General features: G+C 36.6%; 1 protein-coding gene across 1 annotated transcript in view; it reads right to left on the bottom strand.

Annotated features, from left to right (window-relative positions):
• LOC306865362 (A disintegrin and metalloproteinase with thrombospondin motifs 6-like) overlaps positions 1 to 17,676 on the bottom strand; it is a gene marked incomplete at its 5' end in the record, with an annotated part of 89,416 nt that overhangs the window by 32,235 nt on the left and 39,505 nt on the right. The window contains 5 exons of the mRNA XM_079409921.1: positions 3,798 to 3,931; positions 5,825 to 5,927; positions 8,512 to 8,575; positions 12,801 to 12,946; positions 16,866 to 16,973. Of these exons, the coding sequence (XP_079266047.1) occupies positions 3,798 to 3,931; positions 5,825 to 5,927; positions 8,512 to 8,575; positions 12,801 to 12,946; positions 16,866 to 16,973 (555 nt within the window). The remainder of the gene's footprint in view (positions 1 to 3,797; positions 3,932 to 5,824; positions 5,928 to 8,511; positions 8,576 to 12,800; positions 12,947 to 16,865; positions 16,974 to 17,676) is intronic.

Here is a 17,676-nt window from a genome sequence, read left to right as displayed (position 1 = left end):
CCTGGGGGGCGCCAGAGTTCACAGCAGGGGCGCAGGAGCAGGATATACTTTGAGGTAGGGCTGGGCGATAAAACGATAACTATAATTATAGTGATATAATTTTCCTCAATAAAACAAGGTCGATAAACATTCAATGTAATATTTATGCGGGCAAAGCGGAACAAAACAGCGCTACTCATTTGAACCGCGCCACACGGACCATATCCGCTCGGTTCAAACAGCGGCGCAGCGCAGAGCAAGCTGACTAGAGCAGATGTGTTTACCGATCACGCAACCACTAAACAGCACTGTGAGATCCAGTGTGAAGCGCTTGAATTCAGCGAAGAGCACAAATGACTGGTATAAACTAGTATCAGTCGATATCAGTCAACTGATATAAACTAGTTTAAATCCAGATAAAACAGCGCTGACATACAGCAGAAAAACAACAAAACAGTCAGAAGGCTTTTCAATCTACAAATCGCCATCGTTTACTATGGATTTACTGTAGTAACATTAAGACAAATTTCTTAAATTGTGGCAGAAATGTGGGGTATTTATATCAAATTTATTATATTAATGTAGATGTGTATTAAATGTATTAAAGGAGTAATGGAATGGAATTACAGTATATTTGTGATTAAGCTATAGGCTAGCGTTTGTGCATTTATAATAAATGTATTTAGACTACTGTTTTACATATAAATAGGCTACCTAGAAAGCATTTTTACCACAGTATTGAGGTACTATATATGTAGTTTTAACTCTGGTTATCATGATGTAAATGTATGCTACTATGGAAGAACAATGGTTAATTTATAAAAAAAAAAAAAACTCAAAACAGTCAGAAAAAAAAAAAAATTCACCATATAAAAAAGGAGGTTGTTGCAATTTTTACAGATGTTACTGATTTTGATAATGAACAAATTTACATCTGCATTCTAACTCAAACTACTACTCTCAACTGAATGTCAAATTTCTAAGAGACAAAAAATTTATAATATTATTATTGCATATATATATATATATATATATATATATATATATATATATATATAGGGCGCTCAGATAACCATGTGTGTACGTGGGGGGGGGGGGGCATGAAAAAAAGGTTGAGAACCACTGCTGTAGATGATGAAATTTGCAAATCCTTTGCAATTTAATGTTGAGGAACATCGTTTTTAAAGTATTCCACAATCTTTTTATGCACTTTTTCACAGATTGGAGAGCCTCTGCCCATCTTTACTTCTGAGAGACTCTGCCTCTCTAAGACATCCCTTTTATAGCTAATCATGTTACAGACCTGATGTCAATTAATTTAATTAGTTGCTAGATGTTCTCCCAATTGAATATTTTCAAACTTTCTTGCGTTTTCATCCCTTTGTTGCCCCGTACCAACTTTTTTGAGACCTGCAGCAGGCATCAAATTTGAAAATGAGCTCATTTGGTAGATAAAAGTGTAAAATTTCTCAGTTTAAACATGTTATGTTCTCTATGTTCTATTGTGAATAACATATTGGCTCGTGATTTGAAAGTCTTTTAGTTTTCATTTTATCCAAATAAAAAAAATGTCCCAACATTTCCAGAATTCGGGTTGTAAATATATTTGTAGTATAATTAGCATGAAATAAATACATTTTTACTACATTTTACAATTTTACTACATTTATTTTCCACTAGGGTGGTTAGTTGCATTTTATTAACTGTATTTAACATCGTTTTCTCCCTGCTCAGAAAAGACAGATGACCCATTTTGGGGTTTTGACTGACCAGCTGTGAATCACTGGACTAGACATAAGATTGATTACTGTTTTGGATATTCCCTCTGCAACCCCTGTGCATGCCTTTACTTGCATTATTATTAAACCGTAAGAGTCTCATCCAAAATGCATTGAGAGGTTGTTGGGTGCAGCACAGATCGATTCCTTTAAGTTTAAAAGAACATTGTGTGCATTTCATCGTTCCAGATCAGATCAAAGAGGAAACCTTGGGGATCAATTAAAATAGTATCTTAAACCACATAAATCAAGGATGCGGACAACAATGTGTGAGACTAACAAATACCGAACTGTAGACAGAGCTCAAAATCCATTTTAACCCTAAAATAAACAAAAGCATAGCACTATTATGTCAATTTGATTTGTTATACAAATGATATTGTAAGTGAATTAAATATCAATCTCCAGCGGCTCACCCGCCTTTCTAACTAACTTGGGAAAACACAATTCGATTCCAAACTGTACTGTCCTGATAAGAGGTTCAGCCCTTCAACACAGCCTTTATTTAGGCTTCATTGTTCTGTGTTAGTGATTGGCTACATTCTGTAGACTGTCCGTCTGAGACCGTTAGTGTCTGATAAACAAAGATAATGCAACATTTTAAACCACAAGGGCCACATAAAAACAGAAATCTATGAAATATAGTAGACACAAGCCACTCTACACATTTTTACATTACATTTATGGATTTGGCAGATGCTTTTATACCAAAACTTACTGGGAATCAAATCCATGTCATGTGCCATGCTCTACTGTTTGAGTCACAAGAATGCTTATTTTTAGTTTCTAACAACCAACTATTTGATCGAACTGTCAAAAGTACTTTTTCTTGCCACTTAAGCAATAAGTATGCACAAAAAATGTAATGTGACAACAATGTAGAGGAATACTTCTTGAAATATTTCTCTTGGCAACACGTGCACTATTTCACATTCTATTTAAAGGCACTGTTGGTGAACATGGTGACATTTTACAGGGATATCACCATACTTTTCCCAGTTAATTAAATCACAGAACATAAACTGTTTTGTATTACAAAGTTTAAATATTCAAATCAGACATTAACTATTATCTAAAGATGCACTAATTTACATACATTTCCAGAATGGAAATCTATTGGAAAAAGCCAAAATTCTTTTTTTCTTCTGTCTTCTTTTATTGTTAAAATTTTTTCCTTAAAAAGGAGATTTTGGATTTCTCTTTTTATCACAAAGAAAATATTGTGAACAGCCAGAAAAAAGGTAAATTTGCACCATATTTTTAGGCATAAAATGTTATAAATCATGCAAAAGAAAAATGAACAAGCTCCCTGAAAAACCCTTCAGAATATAGATCAGTTTGGTGCTTGTAAGTGCTGCTGAAGTGGAAATTTCTGGCTCGGTGCACGAGAAAATAATAATTTTAAGAACATTACGCAAATAATTTTATTATGCAAATACATAGTAATACAATAAATGCTTAAAAGCATATTTTAGATGATTTCTTTTCAAATGTCATTGAAGCAAAAAACCCAAAATCTCAATTCAGACCTGTGCATGAATGTTTTTGCCTGTAGTGTCCTGCCTTAAATAGTAGCATTCAGTGTATAATGCACAGTATGCAGTACACTAGTACTCCATTCTGAACTCAACCACAGTGTGTTGAAAATAGTATGCAAAAGGTGGCCTGATAATATCACAGTTGTGGCAGATCTTCCATGCTTTTGTCTCCATTCTCCTTTGATTTTTTCAGTTGTTAAAAAAATGCTGAGGTACAAAAGGCCATACCTACCACAAATTTCATTTTCAGGTTTTTAGGTAATGATATGCAAGAACTTTAGCGAAATGCTAATGCTAACATGCCAAACAGTATATAACAAGGGTGTTATATACATCTCAAAACTACTGTACCTCACTCGTGTCTTGAGTGAGTTGAATGCATTGGGAATTGGGATGTGGCTTTTAAGCACTATAAAATGGCATGGTACTTCCTACAGTACATTTTCAGTAAAAAAAATATTTTCTTCAGGCACTGCAAGTGAGATTTGAGCTGTAGACTCACCTTGCACTCTCCATTGATGCATATGTCCAGCGAGTCGGCCTGGCAGCGCGTGCCATCGATGACGGCGGGCGAACGTTCGGTGTAGAAGTTGTAGCCCTCAGCCAGACAGTTCAACGCACACGGTTTCACTCCACCTGACAAACACAGGGAGGTTATCGTCAATCAGCTGATGTCACTCTCTCGAACACCACTGGGACCTTTTATCAGGTTATTGATGGGTCCCAAGGTCCTCAAGAACTCCTTCACAGCCCAGCAGTGTCAAAGAGGCGGCCACGATTTATGTCATACGATAAACCGAAAATCTGTACGGAATAACAGTCAATCTCTCGCCTCACCAGTGCATTGATAAGTGATTCGCAGACTGCTTTTCTTGCAACTGTCTCGAGCCAGGGCTCTCAGACGGGGCCCACGGTTTTCTTTTATGCCTTTGTTGATATTAACAATCCAGTCAAAGCACTCGAGCACAAGAGAGGCATTACTCATAGTGGAATCTGAACGTTTTGCCTGACATCATTACTGCAAAGACACGGGGAGAGATTAACAGAGCTGCCAACAAAAATCATGGAGACATCCACAAAGGTTATCGCAGACTTTACAAGCGAAGTGCACCTCCAAAATGAGTTTTAAGAGCCAAACAATTGGTAATGATCATGCTTATTACAGGGCAGCGAGATAAGGAGATGATTGAGTCGACTGTGAACTTCTTGTCAGAATGTTTTGGAAATGCCTCTCGATGCCTCTCAGTTTTTCTTTGTTTATTGGATTTGGGCCATTTTGTTGCTTTCCGGATGCACTTTTTTTGTTAAAGCAGTCTGAAAACTCATCAGAAAAAGACAAACCACAAAGTGGTCAAATGTTGGGAGGTAGTGGTAGTGTCTGATTTTCACTCTTATTAATTTAATTACATTATATGCTGATGAAGTAAATGAATGAAGTGAAAATCATCTGTAAACATTACATAGATCAGATGAAAGCATTGAATGAACACGTAAAAAAAGTCATCCACTTATTGCTTTTTTATTTTGCTATTAACTTACTATTTATATGAAATGAAATAATAAATATAAAAAGTAAATACTAAACATTCAAATAATAATAACAATATATAGTAAATAATAAATGTAAAAGGCAAATATTCATTAATCATGGTGCATATATATATATATATATATATATATATATATATATATATATATATATATATATATATATATATATATATATATATATATATATATATATATATATATATATATATATATATACACACATATATATATATATATATATATAATTATTATACATATTATATATACACCTATATATATGTATATACACATAATAAATATATAAATTTATATAAACATTCAAATAATCAATTATGCTGTTATATCATATATATGATATTAAAACAATATTACACTCTTGTTTGTGTTAAATCACTAATATCTAGTAATAAGTTGCAATAAATGATCATTCACACAAACCAGTGTGACTTTCTTTCTTTCTTCTTTTCTGTTTTGGTCCATACAGTGAAGTCAGTGCGGTCCAAAACAACATTAGACTCCACTGAATTTCGCTGTATAGCCATAAATAAATTAATAAATTCATACTTGCATACATACATAAAGTACCAAATAATACCCCAAATAGCTAACTTTACGTTCCACAGAAGAAAATCATACAGGTTTGGAATGACATGACAGTGAGTAGACAGTCATTTTTGGGGTGGACTATTGCATTACATTGACAGGCCTAATTGTCACACTTTAATTTGCAGAATTGTGTACTGTGTACATACACAGTGATACACACACACACTCACTCACACAGACTAGTGATACATGGTGTTCTAGCTGGAATCTGAAGAATTTTCAGCCCATCAAAGAGACTTTCACAGTGTTGGTGTTAGCAGGGTACACAAAGCATGGCAGTACTGTCTCTGAAGCCCAGAGGCTTGGGAAGGCTGTGGGAGAGAGCGGCTCCCTCTGTAGCCCATCGCTCTGGGTGCTGGGCTGGGAACCTACCTCCAGTGTACGGCTTCCAGTTGTAGTACTTCCCACGGAAAGGCATGTTGTCAAAATCGGCACACTGCTTCTCCCTAAATTCACGTGATCCTGCTGGACAAGCCTGCGATCAAACAATAAAATAATTGGCGGCGAATGAACCGTTGAGGCCTTGTAAAAACATTCAGATGGTCCTCTCATTTATATTATATTAACTTACAGAGTATTTATAATACTTTCATTTTATCCTACACTGAACAATATTAAATAGTGTCACAGATTCCCAGCCGTCAGATGAAACATTTTGGGTTCCACAAAGAACCTTTCAGTGAACAGTTCTTTAAAAGCCGTTTTTTCCCCTAAAGAACCTTTTGTAGAATCTAAAGATTCCATGGATGTTAAAGGTTCTTCATGGAACCACAGATGCCGATTAGGGGTCTTTATTTTTAAGAGTGTAGATAGTGTAGGTGATGTTTTTTGAGGTGGCCAGTCTTATTTGGGCATACTGTATTACATTTAATTTTGGCTAAAAACTCTGATAGTCTCATTTCACCACATGATCTTTTTCTCCATTGGTTGATATAATATACTCTGGCAAACTCCAGAGATGGTTGCACAAGGTTCATTTTAAGTAATGGTTATTTTTGTACCACAGTCCCACACAGGTCGATGTTGAGCAGAGCTCTTGATATGGTTGACCGGTGCAACTCTACTCCATTCTCAACTCCTTCAAACTTCTCTGTCTTCTGTGTGACGTCTCTCATATGTTTTTTAATGAACAATATTTTCATGGCAGATTCAGATTTTTTGTTTTGATGTTGTTTACTCTTTGTAATAACAGAAACCAACTGTGCTCACTGAGGCATTCAAACACTTGGATTTTTACATATTTAATATTTGATTTATAAATGTAATAAATGTTTAAAAATTAAAATAAAAAAATATATATTTGATTAAAAATATGTAAAATATATTTATTTTTTTATTTTAAAGGTTAAATCTGTAAAAACATATATATCTAAATCTATATTTAGATTTTATTTAAAGAAGATAAAGAAACAAACCTTTCTAGGGAATGGGTAATAAAAGTAAAAATAATACAAATATATTTTGACGGAACTGAATCATTTGTGAATACAAATGGTCACTTTTGCCTTTTGTAATTACAAAATGAAAAAAAAAAAATTTATGTAAAACATGATGTGCATTGTGTAATGAACTCTCAATGTTATTTAAACATTATTGCCCTAAATCCAATTAAACTTTAATATGCGACTCGACTTGGCCTCTTTCCATGGCAGCATTGTTATTAACCCTAGTCACCATGTAAACTGGCGGATCATGGAGTCAGCAGTGAGCGAAGGGGTGCGGATTAGCTCATTGTTTTGAGAAGTAAAACAAATGATAGCAGACCTTTGCTTGGTACTGAACAATGGCTGTGGCTGGAACCAGAGCCACAGGGGGGCCGTATCCTCAATGACTTAATAATTTCAAAGCCACAGCCATAATAAATCCAGACGTTGGAATGCCCCACATAAACACGCCAGAGAGTGGTCCTCAACCCCTGGTTGTCCCCTTCAAAAGCTTCGTTTGGATTCCAGGAGGTCAAAGTAGTAATTGCATTATATCTGTGATGGGGTCGTTGTTTAATAAGCACCGAACCAGAGCCGGGCTGTTGTCAAAAGCCCCCAAAATCTGATCAGATGTCACCAATGGTGCATATCCACAAGTCGTTTGTGTTGGACAACACGCGTTCATTTTCTGTGCTTGGGGGTGCTGTTTGTTTTCCAAAGTACACATTCGCTGCTTGTGCTTAACTGTTATTTTTAAGATTTGTGGTAGAAAGGCTGCCTAACAAGCTCAATTTTCACCTTAAAGACCCCATAAAGTCCCGTGCTGATGTATTTCCTTTGAAACAGGAAGCCATGCAACACTGAAGACTGGAGTAAATTACATTTTAAAATACATTTAAAATAACTGTTTTATTGTATAGAATTGTATTGTATAGAAATTAGTTCTGTCAAACAATTAATTGCATCCAAAATAAGTTTTTGTTTACATAATGTGTGTATAATGTGTATATTTATTATGTATATATAAGTACAAACACATGCATGTATATATTTCAGAAAAATAAGTTATAGTTCAACATATTTATATATAATATAAAATGTAAGAATATTCAATTCAAGTTTATTTGTATAGCGCTTTTTACGATACAAATCGTTGCAAAGCAGCTCTACAGGAATTTAAGCTTCCATAATATATTTATATATTGCAGAACCTTCATATGTTTAACTTATGGCAAAATTAATATAATTAATATAATTAAAATTAATATAATTAATATAATATATATATATATATATATATATATATATATATATATATATATATATATATATATATATATATATATATATATATATATATGTAAATACATGTAAATATTTACTGTATGTGTGTGTATTTATATATACACATAATAAATATACACAGTACACATACATATATTATGTAAACAATTTTTTTGGGATGCGATTAATCGCGATTAATCGTTTGAAAGCACTAACAGAAATATATATTGTATAGAAAACAGTTATTTTAAAGTGTAATCATAAAAACAATACTAGGTGCTTTTAAATATTAAACAATAAATCTAAATAATTCTGCTGACAGATAAAGAAAAACTAAGAGCTGTAACTCACGTCAGTGTTACACGATCTGTAGCGCTTCCTCTCTCCGAGGCAGTACTTCCCTCCACCTGTTGGCCTGAAAGAGCAGGAATAAAAAAGACTCATGAGGTACCATCATGAGAGAGAGGGAATCAAAGTAAAAATGCATCAACACACCATTCCAGTCAACACCGGACAGCATCTGTACTGCATTTGCTTTAGCAGAGCCGGGAAAATGGTCCAGTAAACTCAATCTCAACATGTCCGTCACTCACACGCAAACACATACTTCCAGGTCGTCTACAGAAGTTTAGTATTTAAATTCAAAAGATCAGATCTGGTCATCAGATCACACAAATATAGCCATCTTTCAGATCTGGGTTGACTTTGCTCTTCTGTGCTGATCTCAGATCAGTGTTAACTAGAGCTAATGTATGTTAAAAAAAATAAAATAAATGCAGTCAGGTCGAGACCCCGATGAGGACGACGAGCATGCAGATGAGCTTCCCTGAGACGGTTTCTGACAGTTTGTGCAGAAATTCTTTGGTTATGCAAACCGATTGTTGCAGCAACTGTCCAGGTGGCTGGTCTCAGACGATCTTGGAGGTGAAGATGCTGGATGTGGAGGTCCTGGGCTGGTGTGGTTACATGTGGTCTGCGGTTGTGAGGCCGGTTGGATGCACTGCCAAATTCTCTGAAACGCCTTTGGAGATGGCTTATGCTAGAGAAATGAACATTCAATTCACGGGCAACAGCTCTGGTGGACATTCCTGCAGTCAGCATGCCAATTGCACGCTCCCTCAAAACTTGCGACATCTGTGGCATTGTGCTGTGTGATAAAACTGCACGTTTTAGAGTGGCCTTTTATTGTGGCCAGCCTAAGGCACACCTGTGCAATAATCATGCTGTCTAATCAGCATCTTGATATGCCACACCTGTGAGGTGGATGGATTATCTCGGCAAAGGAGAAGTGCTCACTAACACAGATTTAGACAGATTTGTGAACAATATTTGAGAGAAATAGGCCTTTTGTGTACATAGATAAAGTCTTAGATCTTTGAGTTCAGCTCATGAAAAATGGGGCAAAAACAAAAGTGTTGCGTTTATAATTTTGTTCAGTGTAAATAAAACTTTACCCCAGTGTTACCCCAGTTACACTGTCTAAACCAATGACGTGAGATTGGGGCGGGGGCCATCTGAAATATATGAACGCTTAATTGTCACCCTTCTGACTTTTTTCTTGCAATTCTGGGATTATATCTCACAATTCAGTCTTTTTTTCTAGTAATTCTGAGAAAAAAGTCAGAATAGTGAGACATACTCATTGTGATGAGCTTGCAGTTGCGTGATTGAAATCTGATTTCTTATCAGAATTATGCGTTTTTTAGAATCTCTCGCAATTCTAAAAAACAGAAACAAGAGAAAAAAATGAGATAAAAAGTCGCAATTACCTTTCTTTTTTTCTTTTTGATTAATTAGTTCGACAAGTGAAAAATCAAAAGGGCAGGGTCGGTAGAAGTTTTCAGGAAACCTGTTTGTAAACAATAATTCAATCAAATTTCCAATGTAATTTAATTGGATTATAGGGCTGGGTGATATATCGAACGCGATTGTCATGCACATCTTGTCAGTAAAGCCGGTTCCGTGATTAGCGCTAAATCTCCATCACCTGTTTTCAAATGGAAAATACTGACAAGCTACGCAATATCGTGTTCATTATCGCAGATAAATCTGCTTCGATAATGAACCCTATTGGATTATTACAGCCCTATTGACAGGGCCCTATTATAATTAATTGCCATATGGAATTTTTCAAACATGTTTGTCTACCCCTAGGTTATTCAATTCACAAAAAATCTGGCATTTTTTAATTATGCATCATCTAGAGACTCCTCTCACAAACATTTACCAAAAGAATTTCGATTTGTCAAATTATTTGAAACGTGAGTAAATACATGCTTGTATAGTAGTCTGTATCCATTTTGGATTTAATGTGTATTTTTTTTTAAATCATGGGCTATGAATTTCTAAATACTCCTCCAAGGGATTCATGTGATTTACATTTAGTCAATAGCATGCAAAAACAATGAAGATATTGAATTTAAGACATTAATTATCATTGAAGATGCAGATATTTTGATATCTCACAGTGTTGCCATGACAAGGGTGTAAATTAAAACGGGAAAGTGAAAGAGACTCGTATCTTCTAAGTGCATTGTCTGATTTAGATAAAGTTGGGGCTGTACATGTGTTCATGGTGGCTGATCACATATTATGTGGTTCATGGTCATAGCACCAACAGCTATTAGCAGGAAGTGTGGCACTCAAAATATACTTTGAAGAGGTCCTATTACATTTATGCATTTAAATGCATGCTCTCATGCATTTGTTTTTCTATAGCTTATCATTACTGCTTGCAGCTATATTTATGTTTGCAATTCTGCTCTACACCAGCAGGAGCACAAAAAGCACATCACCTTTAAATATACGTAATCCAGTCACTATCATTGAAGAAGGAAAAAATCTCTGCAATGTAGAATCAGTAAAAGTATCTTTCAGCTAAAATCAAAGATATAAAAGAAATGTGTAATTTCAGCCTTACATGGAGTTCCATTGTTCGAGAGCAAGATGCCCCTCAGGCCAGTGATTTCCAATTGTATAAACAATAATCCTCATAATTAATATCCGGGCCCCTAATAAGCCCCTCGAGTATCCACGTGTTCTATCAAGGTTGACTTCAGTTCCATAAATGGACATTGAGAAAACTCCTCAAGCCACAAGCAAAAAAGAAAAGCAGTTTCCATTTGTGTTTGTTTAACAGAGAGCTCCAGATCTCCAGTATCTGTTCAGGTTGTTATGACCAACAGGGCAGTATGCTCCTTTTCTCATTGTCTAATAAATACTTGATGCATGCAACCAGGTCTCTCTCAGTGAACGGCTGAGCTGTTTGGCCATTTCTCCGCAGGTTATTTTGACCCAGGAGGGCAGCGTAATGAGGTTTGCCAAGGCTTAGGTGATTCTGGCTGTCTTCCTCCACCTCCCCCCATGCCGTCTGGCACCAAGAGCGGCTGCTTGTGCTGTTTTCTCAGGGCCCGCTCTTAATGAATGCTTTCCAGGGCAGCTTGGCTTGAAGTGCTTGGGTTTCCTTTCTCTCGGGTAGCCAGGTTTTAAGGGCCGATCATCTTACACAGGTGTTACATATTACACCGGCCACACTCCCGCCACTGTCTGAGCGAGAGCGTGGGGAATGAAACCTAAACTCCATCTACATCCAAGCCTATTTTGAGCTCCTGCAGCTACCTATGAAATCTTTGGAGAAACTGGCAAGATCAACAAATATCTATGTTGGCATGACAAACTTGAGTTTGGGTTTTCATATTAAAGGGATAGTGCACCCAAAAATGACACTTCTGTCATCATTTACTCACCCTCATGTTGTTCCAAACATGTTGAACACAAAAGGAGATATTTTGAAGAATGTTGGTAACTAAACAGTTGCTGGTAGCCATTGACTGCCACAGTATGGAAAGAAATACCATGGAAATCAATAAATGATGACAATTGTCATTTTTGGGTATCTACTGTACAACCATAAAAACATTTTTAATATAGTGCCTGGGATTGCTATGTTTTTTCTGCAGTTAAAATACAGTCAAAAGTTTGGAATAATTAAGATTTTTTTTATGTTTTTGAAAGAAGTCTCTTATGCTCACCAATGCTGTGTTTATTTGTTCAAAAACCCAGTCTAAAAGTAATATTTTCAAATATTATTACAATTTAAAATCGTATTTTAATATTTTTTTTAAAATAGAATTTATTTTGTGAAGGCAAAGCATAAGAGACTTCTTTCAGAAAAAAATAAAGATCATAATTATTTCAAACTTTGACTGGTAGTGTACCTGAAACTGCAACACTTGGGTTGATGCATACTAATTTGCAAGTGAACCCTAACAATGAGGATACATTTGCAAAGGTTTGTGGGTAAAAAAGGTTCATTGTCTACTGTCAATAATGTAGTGATGAATTCACATGATTAACCTGAAGCCATTGCTAAATTGGGAAATATTTCACCCTCACAGGAAATTCCAGATTGCATGAATTCCTATTGAGATGACTGGATTTTGCCCACAAAAAATTTGCCAAACAAAATCGCTGAACACCAGTAAATGTGACCACACCTTAATAGTATGTCCTAACTGATGTTGTGTTATCAGTCCAGTCTTAATTTGTGCATAGAAATGAGAAGTGTGAGTGTGAGCTCTAGTGAGATGGACTAAATAGGGACCCGTTCAGTTTTGTTCTGGCTTACTTTGCCTACTTACGGTGGGCTGTCACAGTGTCGCATGGAAGAGGAGACGCCGCCGCCGCAGGTACGACTGCACTCGCCCCAGGTGGTCCAAGGTCCCCAGCTTCCATCCACGCTCTGCGGCCACGTCCCGAACGCAACACATTCACCCTGATAGCACCACTGATACACAGATATAGAAAAATCATTGTTAAAGAAAAAGTTCTTATAAAATCATCTTTTCTGCTGTAGGCTTACATTTGCATTTATATATTAAAACTGGTACATCATGAATGCTATGGATTTTTTTCTCTCCAAATTCTCTCTGTTGGGAAAACTTCTACAGTAGTAAATAAAAACACAAAAACAAATATAATTTTTGTATTCACATTTGCCCTATTTCCATTTCATTTTTCTAAAAGAGGAAAAATATATAGTGATATATCACTGGCATTTGTAGTGATACCTATTGGTTGACTTCCTCTGAAATTATTAATCCATGACAGGAAATTCGGTAACATGTACTTACTAATATAATAACAATTAATTATGCATAATTGCATGCAAGTAACCCTAAACCAAACCCTAATCCTAAACCTAACCATATAATAAGTACATGTAGCTAATTAATATTACTCAGTACTTAAATGTATAATTACTCTGTAACAAGGACACCTTAAAATAAAGTGCAACCACACAGGCTTCAAGTAAAGTGTTACTGAACATTCCCTTGCTCATTCTTACATTTTCAATTGCTGAACCTTATTGTAATCGGTATGTCCACCGAAGTAAAGCGTAGCTCTCATTTGAGAGATGTCTCTAGGCTAAATCTTGTTTTGTGTAAACAGCATCTTCACCTACTGTCCCTAATCTGAATCCACTCCAGAATAAAAACAGACTCAAGGTTTTGTAATGCCTCAGGACCACATGGAATCTTCTGAAGGCAAGATCTCATAATCCATCCAGCCCATGGGACACGAGGACAGGGATTGGAGACGCTGGAAACTGTCGTCACTGTGCAACTGTGTCAGTAGGTTAAGTTCTGGCTCTTTCTCACTCTCTCCCTCTGTCTGGAGGGATCTAGATGGTTTGTTCTTTCTCTCATCCACAGACAGAGAACTTGGCAAGGGAAAGGCTGTGTCCTCACCTACCAGTGTCTGAAATCAGGGTAGTGTGCTAAGACACTAGCAGGCAGGTCCAAAATAACCTCTTAAAGAATGTCTTATCTAAGAGACGTGCTGTTGTAAAGCCTAGTGAGCGGCCTCCGTCAGCATCATTTTAAGGTAGTGTATCATATGCATGCTTTGAAGGCTGTTTAAAAAGTAGGCAGCATTATTATGCTGCTCCCTAACAAACTGTACTTTGTTTTTTAACAAAGCTCAAAGGCAGTATCGCATACTGCATTGCGACATACTCAGTGAAAACTTGACAATGAAAGTAAAACCTGATTTTATTAGGGTTTTTGAATAAATAATAGACGCAAGTAACATAAATAATGTAATATACATATAAATGTAATATAATATAATGTAATAACTCAGTATGTATTATATAGTTTATAAAGATACAGATAAAGATATAGTTTATATAAGAGATTTGTGGTTGCTTTAGAGAAAAAAATTGTTTACTTTTGATACTTTGTTGATATATTACAGTGGTCAACACATACATATATACACACATACATATATATTTGTTTTTTTTGTTTTGTTTTTTTTCTTTCAGTGGATGATTCTATTAATGATAACTAATAGATATATAATAAATTTTATTTAAATTTGAATAAAATGAAAACTATAAGACTTTCAAATCACATGAGCCAATATGTTATTCACAATAGAATATAGAGAACATAGAGATAAATGTTACACTTATCCACTAAATGAGCTCATTTCAAATTTGATGCCCGCTACAGGTCTCAAAAAAGTTGGCATGGGGGCAACAAAGGGCTGAAAAAGCAAGACATTTTGAAAAGATTCAGCTGGGAGAACATCTAGCAACTAATTAAGTTAATTGACATCAGGTCTAGCCATAAAAGGGATGTCTTAGAGAGGCAGAGTCTCTCAGAAGTGAAGATGGGCAGAAGCTGTCCAATCTATGAAAAGAGTGCGTAAAAAGATTGTGGAATATTTTAAAAACAACGTTCCTCAACATCAAATTGCAAAGGCTCTGCAAATCTCATCATCTACACTGCATAACATCATCAAAAGATTCAGAGAACCTGGAGAAATCTCTGTGCGTAAGGGACAAGGTCGAAGACCTTTGTTGGATGCTTGTGCTCTTCGGGCCCTCAGACAACGCTGCATTCTGTCATTGACATTACTAAATGGGCCCAGGAATACTTCCAGAAACCACTGTCGGTAAACACAATCTGCCGTGCCATCTGCAGATACCAACTAAAGCTCTATCATGCAAAAAGGAAGCCATATGTGAACATGGTCCAGAAGCGCCATCGTGTCCTGTGGGCCGAGGCTCATTTAAAATGGGCTGTTTCAAAGTGGAAAAGTGTTATATGGTCAGACAAGTCAAAATTTGACATTCTTGTTGGAAATCATGGACGCCGGACTAAAGAGGAGGGAGACCTTCCAGCGTGTTATCAGCATTTAGTTCAAAAGTCAGCATCTCTGATGGTATGGGGGTGCATAAGTGCATACGATATGGGCAGCTTTCATGTTTTGGAAGGCACTATGAATGCTGAAAGGTATATAAAAGGTTTTAGAGCAACATATGCTCCCCTTGAGACGGCATGTATTTCAGCAAGACAATGCAAAACCACATACTGCAGCTATTACAACAGCATGGCTTCGTAGTAGAAGAGTCCAGGTGCTGAATTGGCCTGCCTGCAGTCCAGATCTTTCACCTACAGAGAACATTTGGTGCATCATTAAATGAAAAATACATCAAAGATGACTACTAACTCTTCAGCAGCTGGAAACCTATATCAGGCAAGAATGGGACCAAATTCCAACACCAAAACTCCAGAAACTCATAACCTCGATGCCCAGACGTCTTCAAACTGTTTTGAAAAGAAAAGGAGATGCTACACATGGTAAACATGCCCCTGTCCTATTTTGAGACCTGTAGCAGGCATCAAATTTGGAATGAGCTAATTTTGTGCATAAAATTGTACAATTTCTCAGTTTAAACCTCTGTTATGTTATCTATGTTCTATTGTGAATAAAATATTGGCTCATGTGACTTTTTATTTTAATAATTTTATTAAAATTTAAAAAATGTCCCAACGTTTCTGGAATTCGGGTTGTATCACTATTACTGTCACTATTATTATAAAACACTGATAAATCAGTGACTTTATTGAGTAAGTACATGAACTCAATTATTTTGATTTCATGTTGTCACATCACATTTAAACAAAGAGTGGAAGAATGTCTTCAGTGACAGATTAGGAATAATATCTGCCTTGAAATGGGCAGCTTTCTGGCATTGTGCTTTCTGGAGTGTTCGACAGTCATTCTTTATGACGTGACAAATTCATTATCAGTGGCGTTGGTGGAAAGCATATTCAGTAGCATGTGTGGTCACCCCATTTTCTCTGTCTTTCCATTTCTCATCTTTCTGGAGCTGGCAGGGCCTCCACTCCATTACACGCTGGGTGAGAAATGGCTGACATTCGTATTCCTTTGATGCCGACCCAGCCAGGGGCAGACATAAGTACGCCACCCGCAAAAAAAAAACAGCGGCTCAACCTGGGGCTCGCTGCTTGTCCAAGACAGCGCACAAGAGCTTGGCAGTAAATAGATCCAGTGAGCGAATGGTAACAAAGGCCGACAGCTCGTGGTCCTCGTCCATTCTTCCTCTTGAGCCATCCTACGAACGAGGACAATGGCCACTCTAATCTTTGTTAAAACTGTCTCTCTAACCTGGACCAGCAGAAATGTGAACTGATGACCTAAACGCTGTGTGCATGAGTGAACACTGGGAATAGGTTCTTATTCCCATATCTGGTACAACGAGAGCAGGGACAAATGCTACACCCGGAGCCATTCTCTTCTCTAATCTGTCAGGAGTCTGTTTCCCACTACCTGCCATTTCATAACCTTTCCCATTGCATAAATCTTTCCGTCATGGCATGCTGACTTACCCCCTTTTCAATGGTGCTGGTCTGGCACAGGGTTCCTTCTGCAGCAGGGATACTGTTGGTGACACAGCGGTTACTTTTGCTAAGGCACCAGAGCTCTCTACACACTTCCTAGGAAAGAAGGCAAAAGCAAGTTGGTCAGAATACAGTATATCAATTCTCAAGGGGCAGAAAAAATAAACTCAAGACCAGCATACTGTGGTGGACTGGTTTCTCCACCAGGCTTTTTACGAGACTGCATGAAATTGCTTCATTTCTGCATTGAAACAAGATGTTTGGGCGGGGCATATTGAAAGAACCCACCCCCTTTTTAATAGCCAATAAGCTGTAGTTGCACCATTGCTAATATGCAACTTGCTGGTCGGTGGCATATTTGATTGAATATTTCCCAAAAAAAATTTGCAATTCATAATGTATCAACCGGTGAAGTATGGTGATATCTATTAGTTAAATTTTCAACCCTATTCAATTTTAAATGTAATTTTTCAAAAAGCTACTCTCTGGCTTATTTTTTTTAACCCAATTGCTGGGACGAGATGTCAGTCAGCTGCGTCAGCAGCGGTCGCTTCGCATGATGGAAACGTCTTTTGACTTGCATAAACTGATTTTATTCATTATAATACTGAATTTATTTAATATATAATTACTGAGTGAATTTAATTTGATGTTAAAATATGTTCTCTAATCTCAGTACAGTTTGTTTATGGGCAGGTTATGGAGTCAGTCGTGGCATCTCTCAGCTACGAGTGAAACGCGAGGCAGCGGTCTGAGGTTCGTAGTTCCCCCGCGAATAGCAGCCCTTCACCAGCTCAGA

The sequence above is a fragment of the Barbus barbus genome, assembly GCF_936440315.1.
Source record: "Barbus barbus genome assembly, chromosome: 47".
Lineage (NCBI taxonomy): Eukaryota > Metazoa > Chordata > Actinopteri > Cypriniformes > Cyprinidae > Barbus > Barbus barbus.
Note: the sequence above shows the minus strand (reverse complement) of the source record. Positions and strands in the feature narration are given on the sequence as shown.